The sequence below is a fragment of the Neomonachus schauinslandi genome, chromosome X, assembly GCF_002201575.2.
Source record: "Neomonachus schauinslandi chromosome X, ASM220157v2, whole genome shotgun sequence".
Lineage (NCBI taxonomy): Eukaryota > Metazoa > Chordata > Mammalia > Carnivora > Phocidae > Neomonachus > Neomonachus schauinslandi.
Genome location: NC_058419.1, coordinates 66,191,218 through 66,201,160, shown reverse-complemented (window position 1 = coordinate 66,201,160; position 9,943 = coordinate 66,191,218). Strand labels below are relative to the sequence as shown.

Below are 9,943 nucleotides of genomic sequence, written 5' to 3'. Positions count from 1 at the left end.
CTAGGGCCTCTGACTAATGATTGCTAACCTTTACAATCCCCTCTAGCATCATCTACTTTTCCCATGAGAGCCATGTGAAAAGAAAATGGAAAGAGATGGTTGAAGGCAATGAGTAGTTGAAGGTAAGAAAGTGCAGATAGAACAGCAGGAGCTGTATAAGAAATTGGGGGAAAGGGGCTGGGTACAGCAGAACCAGAGATAGAGCATATGAAAGCCTATAAGATGGTCAGTGTCTTATGAAAATGCTCTCAGTACTTTCCAAATAAAAACTTTTAGAAACGTGTTCTCTTTTTGTACAAGAGTGTTTATGTGGTGCTACCTCAGGATAGAGATCATTGTCCAAAGCCCAGGGACTTTGAAAGAGTACAAAAGCCTCTACTTTCTTTGGCATAGGTATGTTGGGTGGGGAACTTCATCTCTGCAAATGGGTTGGCTAAAGAACTAGTATAATGGGAAAGGGAATTGGATCCCTGGAATGAACTCTGGGGCTGGCAAAAACAGCTGATATTCTTCCCTATACTCCCAGCTGTTTCTAGGAAACAAGCATTGTTTAGCTTTTGAAGAGGAGGGGAAAAAAGGACATTTCTTTCAGTGGAGAGGAAAAAAGATGTCTCCATCTAATCATCTCCGGGCTTGGGCTTGTTTATTTATCAGCTGCTAGGAACCAATTGTTTTCTGATGCCAAGTCCCAGGTCACAGGGCCTATGTAATGAGAAGATGCATCATTAATGAACAGTGGATATCATCATCACTGTGCCTACTAACACCTCAATACTCTTTTTTTGTCAACACTCTGATTTAAATCTTTCTCAGTTGTTCCACTCTTTTTTCTTTTTGTTTTCTGCTTCACTCTACTCTTTATTCATTTCTCCCCCTCTTCATTTTCTTTGTCTTTTTCTTACCTATCTTTCCTAGTTCTTTTCCATTATCCCTGTTCTACATTCCTTCTTTTTTTCTCTCTCTCTTTGTGTGGGTTTCTCTTGCTTCTTATCATCCCCAGCTGGCTCAGATTCCATGCAGATGTGCATCTAGGAGATATATCCACCCCGGCTCAAAAAAAGATACAAATCCCTTATTAGCTCATCTTCTTGGTTTCTCAGCCAGGGAAAGTTTGCTCCCCCGATAGATTCTACTTTATTTTACTTCGGTTTAATTGAAATGACTCAAACCAAGGGACTTCCACATCTTCCCTTGGGAATGATCATTCCATGGTTTAATACAACATGCTTTCAATTTTTCCTCTCCTTGGTTCACTCTTCCTTTTGTTTCACTTTAGTCCACTACTCCTGGTTAGATTATCTAAGATTATCCTAAACTTTTCTGCATTGTTCCTTCATGTTTATTGCCTTTTAGGGCTTGAACGTACTTATCACACTCCCACAGAGTAATGCTTTTGGCCCCTAAAAAGTTCTGTTCCATGGTCACTGCTCCATGAGACAGTATTATCACCATTTTTAAAATATGGAAATTGAAATCCAAAGGGATTAAGAAACTTACATAAGAACAAAGAGTTACAAGGAGTGGGTCTGAGGTTAAAACTAGATCTGCTTGATTCCAAAGCCGATCAAGGTCTGTTCACAAAACAAGACTCAGCACAGCTGATGAAAAAAAAATCTCACAAAATACTTCTCTAGTCACATGATAAAATGTCAGGTTTGGCCAAAATTCACTTGAAATTTTGATTTTGAAGTACATGAAAAGAAGCATGGTATATTACAAAAATTCCCGGGCCATAGTCCTAGACACACACATACATTATATATACAAACACTGTGTGTGCCAGATGTTAATCTAAGTATTTTATGTATACTAACTCATTGTTTTTATCTATATTTCACAGATTGAGAAACTGGAGAAAGTGAAGTTAAGTAATAAGGTCACCCAGCTATTAAGTAGAAGAATTAGGTCCAAACTCAGGTAGTCTGACTCTACAGCATTACCTCTTGCCAAACACCTAGTATAACCTTGGCCCCACTGGTCCTGTCTCTCACAGGAGGCCATTTATTTTGATGGACTTTATGTTTGCTCAAGACACTGCAAACTGTATCTAGGTTTCCACATGATTTCCATTTTACCTTTTGCACTACCTTTATCTCTCTCTTATCAAGAAATCAGCTCTAATCTAACTGATTTTTAGCCTCAGCACTTTTCACCCCATATATCTATTATCATCCAAAGATTGTGAAATTCTTTGAACTCCTAGGAACACAATTATTTTTAGTGAGGTGAACTGAAATTTTTATTGGAGCAGGGACTCAAAAGTTTTTGCAACCCTGCTGTGGTATAGCCTGGACTTAAGTTCACATTTTTATTACATGCAGATAAATCTGAGCACCGAGGATATGCTAAGTACAGTATAATCTAAATATGAGGCTAAACAAAAACACAGAGTAGTAATTGAAATAACATGGGAGAAAGGGGAGAAGTAAAAGTCCTACATCAGCTATTTTATCTGAGATTATACCTAAAGTCCCATATTTTACCTTTCCTTCTCTCTAAGTGGTGATATTAAAAGGTCCTTATATATTTTGGAAGACTGAATTCAGCTCCATTTAGGAAGTTTGTAAGCTCTGTGACATTGAGTTCAGACATCTTATTAGCACTTCCATGAATTATAGACCTGTCTTGGAGTAATCTCCATTAGCTCCAGTTACATTCCAGTGTTCATGGAAACTTATGGAGGAAAAAAGACGAATCAATTTTGAAAACTGGCAGCCATAGTTTAATCTCAACATCAAATTCATGGTCTGTATTTTACTCAGCTTAACAATGTCATAATAGTAGAATAATATATTCTATATTAGATGACTCCTTTGAAAGTTAGCACATAAGTGATACTGCTTTGAAAGAAATAGATAAATTTCTCCAGATTACTAAAGTATGACTGAGTTGATCATTTTGATTCACCAAACATGGTATGCGTAATATAACAAAACCACATTATGAGGCCAGAGACAAAAAATGGAATGAATCTTTATTGTTTTATGTCAGATGTAGCATAATTAGACAAACATCATAAGTGAATGTGATACTTTGAGGGTCTTTCTAATCACCAGGGTAACCTATTAGCCCTTATTTTTACTTCACATTTATTATATCATTGGAATTTCATAATACATTTTGAGAAGTGCCTCCTGAGGCCTCACTCTTTCTGGTTCTGTGAAAGAAGAACGCTTTGTCTTTCCCAAGTGAGGAAGAAGTTAGAGGTTTCAATGCCCCTTTCTATTTTGCTTTTCCAAGAGAAATATGAGAGTTTTATGATTACTCATGAAAACACTAATGATCTGACTTTCCACCCATTGTCTTCTTCCAAAATAGCTGCCTATCACAGTCTCTCTGTAGTGTAGGGAAGGCCCAAATAAGAAAATGGAAGTGAAGAGGTGAGTCTAAAAATTTACAAAAAAGAAATTTCTACTGAATTCCTCAGATCATGTGAAACTGAGTTTGTGAATCAGAGAAGCTATGAGAGGTTGAGAAGACAGATGTTTGTCAACTTGATTATTTTTTAATGCTCTTTTTTTTTTTTACTTTTTTGCTCTCATCCACTTTTGTTTTTAGTAATGTTTAATAATGTTTTTGGAGGGCGCCTGGGTGGCTCAGTCATTAGGCGTCTGCCTTCAGCTCAGGTCATGATCCTGGGTCCTGGGATCGAGTCCCGCATTGGGCTCCCTGCTCCGCGGGGAGCCTGCTTCTCCCTCTCCCACTCCCTCTGCTTGTGTTCCCTCTCTCGCTATGTCTCTCTCTGTCAAATAAATAAAATCTTTTTAAAAAAATAATGTTTTTGGAAACATTAGAAAAACATCGTATTTCTCAGTTGTATGAAAGATAACAAAGAAAAAGGAATGTTTTTGTGTCCAAAATTGGTCTGGGTGGAAAGAAAAAGCGGTGTTTTTTAATGTGAATTTTAAAAAAGTACAAAGGGGAAATTATTTCAAGTCATAATCTACCATTTAGAGACTTAATTCCCAGAATTCTCCTCTACTCCACCTTTGGGAAAATTTGTTTTTGATAACTAGAAGGATTATTCCTTTGGCAAACTCACCAAAAGCTGCTTTTGGACACTAAAGTATCAAACTGCCTCTACTTTCATTGATATATATTATTATACACTTCATACTCGATATATTATTCAACCAATCAAATGTGTCAACTAATGTTTAATGCTGAGATAAGTTTTGTCCTCAGATTCACAATAATAGTTGATATCATTAACCATAAGAAAGCATACTGCTTCTCTTCAGTTAAAGTTTAGCCTGTGAAGAGAAAACTATAGAGAAAGGAGATTTTTGCAAAGAACTCTAAGTCACAAGTTTTGGCTGGGAAGTTTTAGGACATAATAACTTAGAAGGCATTCACATTTTACACCCCCTCCCTCCCCCAGTTCTTATGAGACCCAGGAGTCCTCACATGTATTGGCAGACTAAATTGGGTTTAGTTTGGCTAACATTTATCTCTGTTAAAATGGAGTTAGTTTTAACACACAATACATACCAATGCCTAAAATTTTGGCCAACAAGAATTCTACTCCTGAAAATTTTCTCTCCCTTTATTCTGACTGGACTGTGTAGAGAAGGAAGCAAGCAGCCAGTATCCCAGGAAAGTGGGAATTGTGCTGGACTTCAGATTCTATGGAGGGGAAGACAGCACAATTAGCTAAATATTAATCCTAGAAATAAGCTAAAGGCCTAAGATTAGAACCATAGATCTTTCATCTTGGTTACTAGGAAGCAGACTTTGCTTATTGTGTTATTTAGACTTTTGTATTTTTTTTTTTACTAGTTTCTGTCTTTATTTGGATTTTGGAGGATTTGGCTTACGGTTCTTTTTTGTTATTATGTATTTAATTTTAATTCCAGTATAGTTAACATACAATGTTATATTACTTTCAGGTGTACAATATAGTAATTCAAAATTTATACATCATTATTCAGTGCTCATTATAAGTGTACTCTTAATCCCCTTCACCTATTTCATCCATCCCCCCACCCACCTCCCCTCTGATATGCTTTATTTTAAATGGCACCCTCAGTTAAAGATTTAATTTTTTTTAAAGATTCTATTTATTTATTTGACAGAGAAAGACACAGCGAGAGAGGGAACACAAACGGGGAGTGGGAGAGGGAGAAGCAGACTCCCTGCCAAGCAGGGAGCCCGATGCGGGACTCGATCCCGGGACTCCAGGATCATGACCTGAGCCGAAGGTAGTCACTTAACCAACTGAGCCACCCAGGCGCCCAAAGATTTAATTTTTTTCTACAAGAATGTTTTTTATTGGAAACATACTTCAGAATACATGGTTCTAAAAGATATATAAAAAATATTCCACCCAGGGGCGCCTGAGTGGCTCAGTCATTAAGCGTCTGCCTTCAGCTTAGGTCATGATTTCAGGGTCCTGGGATCGAGCCCCATGTCAGGTTCCCTGCTCCATGGGGAGCCTGCTTCTCCTTCTCCCTTTGCCTCTCCCCCTGCTTGTGCTCTCTCTCGCTATCTCTGTCACTATCTGTCTCTCCCTATCAAATAAATAAATAAAATCTTTAAAAAAATATTCCATCCAAGAAAAATGGAATATACACTTTCTTTAAGTACACACAGAAGATTCCCTGGTTAAATCACATAGAAGAAGACATAACAAATATCATATTTAAGAAGACTGAGATCATACCAAGTATATTTTCCAAACACAACAGTACAAAACTAAAGATCAACAATAAAACAACCCAGACCCAAAGCAATCCACACATTTAATGTAATGCCTATCAAAATACCATAAGCATTTTTCACAGAGCTAGACGAAATAATCCTAAAATTTGTATGAAACCACAAAAGACTCCAAATAGCCAAAACAATCTTGAAAAATAAAAGCAAAGCTAGAGGCATCATGATTCTGGACTTCAAGCTATATTACAAAGCTGTAGTCATCAAGACAGTGTGATACTGGCATGAAAACAGACACACAGTTCAATAGGACAGAATAGAAGACCCAGAAATGGACCCACAACTTTCCATATCCAATGGAAAAGAGATAGTATCCTCAACAAATGGTGCTGGGAAAACTGTACAGCAACATGCAAAAGAATGAAACTGGACAGCTTTCTTACACCATACACAAAAATAAATTCAAAATGGAATGAAAGATCTAAGTGTGATACAGGAAACCATGAAAGTCCTAGAGGAGAACACAGGCAGTAACCTCTTTGACCTTGGCTGTAGTGACTTACTAGATACATCTCCTGAGTCAAGGGAACAAAAGCAAAATAAACTATTGGGACTTCATCAAGATAGAAAGCTTCTACACAGCCAGGGAAACAATCAAGAAAACTAAAGGAACCTTCAGAATGGGAGAAGATATTTCCAAATGACATATCTGATAAAGGGTTAGTACCCAAAATCTATAAAGAATTTATCAAATTCAACACCACAAAATCAAATAATCCAGTTAAGAAATGGGCAGAAGACATGATAGACACTTTTACAAAGAAGATGGCTAAAGCTGGCTCTTGGAAGTTGAGGCAAGAGGGATGCTGACGTGGTAGCCACCGCCACTTTCCTTGCGGGATAATAAGCTGGGTAGAGTTGCTGAGGATCTACCAAATCTGCTGATTAACTATGGAAGATTATATCAAAATAGAGGAAATTGGAGAAGGTACCTATGGAGTTGTGTAGACACAAAACTACAGGTCAAGTGGTAGCCATGAAGAAAATCAGACTAGAAAGTGAAGAAGAAGGGGTTCCTAGTACTGCAATTCAGGAAATTTCTCTATTAAAAGAACTTCATCATCCAAATATAGTCAGTCTTCAAGATGTGCTTATGCAAGATTCTAGGTTATATCTCATCTTTGAATTCCTTTCCATGGATCTCAAGAAATACTTAGATTCCATCCCTCCTGGTCAGTTCATGGATTCTTCACTTGTTAAGAGTTATTTCTATGAAATCCTACAAGGGATTGTGTTTTGCCACTCCAGAAGAGTTCTGCACAGAGACTTAAAACCTCAAAATCTATTGATTGATGACAAAGGAACAATTAAACTGGCTGATTTGGGCCTTGCCAGAGCTTTTAGAATACCTATTAGAGTATACACACATGAGGTGGTAACACTCTGGTATAGATCACCAGAAGTATTGCTGGGGTCAGCTCGCTACTCGACTCCAGTTGACATTTGGAGTATAGGCAGCATATTTGCAGAATTAGCAATGAAGAAATCACTTTTCCATGGGGATTCAGAAATCGATCAACTTTTCAGAATTTTCAGAGCTTGGGGCACTCCCAATAATGAAGTGTGGCCAGAAGTGGAATCTTTACAGGACTATAAGAATACATTTCCCAAGTGGAAACCAGGAAGACTGGCATCCCATGTTAAAAACTTGGATGAAAATGGCTTGGATCTGCTCTCGAAAATGTTAGTCTATGATCCTGCCAAACGAATTTCTGGCAAAATGGCACTAAATCATCCATATTTTAATGATTTGTACAATCAGATTAAGAAGATGTAGCTTTCTGACAAAGAGTTTCCACGTATCAAGAACAGATAGTTATATTTTTACTGTTAACTTTGTCTGTTTTTGTTTTGTGTATTTTCTTTTCTTTGTTGTAAACTTAACCTCTACTTCATCTTCTGATTTCAAAAGTGTAACTTAAAAATGTAAATATTGTTCTATATGAATTTAAATATAATAATTCTGTATATGTTTATAGATCTTACTGTAACAACTATTTGTTACCATAATAAAACTATAAATCTAGTTTTGATGTCAGGGAAAAAAAAGAAGACATACAGATAGCTGAAAGACACATGAAAAGCTGCTCAACATCACTCATCATCAGGGAAACACAAATCAAAACTACAATGAGATATCCCCTCACACCTCTCAGAATGGCTAAAATTCAGAGCACAGGAAACAACAGGTGTTGGTGAGGATGCAGAGAAAGAAGAACCCTTGTACACTGTTGGTGGGAATGCAACCTGGTGCAGCCACTCTGGAAAACAGTATGGAGGTTCGTCACAAAGTTAAAAATAGAACTACCCTATTATCCAGCAACTTCCTATTATCCACCTGCCCAACCACCAGGTATTTACCCAAAGAACACAAAAATACTGATTTGAAGGGATACATGCACCCTGATGTTTATAGCAGCATTATGAAAAACAGCCAAATTACGGAAAGAGCCCCTATGTCCATCGACTGATGAATGCATAAAGATGTGGTTTATATATACAATGGAATATTATTCAGCCATAAAAAAGAAGAAATCTTGCCATTTTCAATGATGTGGATGGAGCTAGAGTGTATTATGCTAAGCAAAATAAATCAGTCAGAGAAAAACAAATACCATATGATTTCACTCATATGTGGAATTTAAGAAACAAAACATATGAACATAGGAGAAAAAGAAAAAGAGTGGCAAACCAGAAAACATACTCTTAACTACAGAGAACAAACTGAGGGTTGCTTGACAGGAGGTGGGTGGGGGGATGGGTTAAATGGGTGATGGGGGAAGGAGGAGCAAGATGGCGAAGGAGTAGGAGACCTAAATTTAGTCTGGTCCCAGGAATTCAGCTAGATAGTGATCAAACCATTCTGAACACCTATGAACTCAACAGGAGATTGAAGAAAAGAATAGCAGCAACTCTCTGAACAGAAAAGCGACCACTTTCTGGAAGGCAGGACATGCGGAGAAGTGAATCTGAGGCAATATTCTGGAAGATAGATGGCGGGGGTGGGGCCTCCGTCAGCCGCTACCAGCAAGTGATAGAACAGCAGAGCACAAAATCAGAACTTTTAGAAGTCTGCTCCACTGAGGGACGTCACTCCAGTGGCTAAGTGGGGAGTGCAACCTCGCGGGGACAGTGTGGTCACAGGGCCCTCGGGGTCACAGAAAGACCAGGGATGCCTGAGTGTGGCAGAGCTCCCAGGTATTGGAGCAGGGAAGTCGGCTGCAAAGACAGAGCCAAAGAGCAAGCTCTCAGCTCGGAGTTGCCATAAACCATGATCTGTGGCACAGTCAGGCCACTCCTCCTCCAGCAGGGGACCCAACAAGCAGCAGATCCGGGGAGACTCCCCTTCCTCTCCCAGGAGGAGTGGCGCGGGAGTGCCCTGCAGGAACCTGCTGGGTTTGGAGACTCCACACGGGGTCAGGTGCCAGAGATAGAAACGCTCGGTCACAGGCCAGATGAGCACGGAGTGTGGCTGGAGACTGGGGAGATGGGAGTGATTGACTGCTTTTCTCTGGGGGTGCACTGAGGACTGGGGTCCCAAGTTCTCGGCTCCTCCAGGGTGGAGAGTGGGAGGCCTCCATTTTCACTCTTATCCTCCAAAGCTGTGCGGAAAGCTTGCAGGGAACAAAAGCTACTGAGAGCAAACCAGAGCATATTACTTAGCCCGGACCCGGAAAGGTTGGGGCAATTCTGCCTCTGGCAAAGACATTTGAGAATCACTGTGACAGGCCCCTCCCCCAGAAGATCAGCAAGAACAGCCAGCCAAGACCAAGTTTACAGATCAATGAGAATGGCAGAACTCCAGCACTAGGGGAATACTGCTCATAGATTTCATGGCTTTTTTGACCCTGATTCTTTAGTCTTTCAAAGTTAATTTTTTTAACTTTCTTTTTCTTTTCTTTTCTTTTTTTGAATTTTTCTTTTTGCCTTTTTCAACCAACTTCTTATCAATCCCTTTTTAAAAATTTTTTGTTTTTCAATTTTAGAGTCATATTCTGTCCCTTCATAGTAGTTAACCTTATTTTTGGTATATATATAAGTTGTTCTCTCTTTAAAATTTTGAGATACAGTTTCTTCTAACAGACCAAAATATACCCTAAATCTCTAGTGTATGGATTTGTTCTAGTCTCCTGCCTAATCACATTCTCTCCACCCCCCCCACTTTTTTATATACTCTTCTTTTTTCAACCAACTTCTAACCTTATTAATTCCTTTTATAAAATCTTTT

At 38.7% G+C, this 9,943-nt stretch overlaps 1 protein-coding gene across 1 annotated transcript; it reads left to right on the top strand.

The window, feature by feature from the left end:
- The first annotated feature begins 6,606 nt into the window (after window positions 1–6,606).
- On the top strand, window positions 6,607–7,492 carry LOC110578287 (cyclin-dependent kinase 1-like). The gene is given in 2 exon segments (XM_044911818.1): window positions 6,607–6,659; window positions 6,661–7,492. Coding segments are annotated over 2 exon segments (885 nt in total).
- Window positions 7,493–9,943: the final 2,451 nt, after the last annotated feature.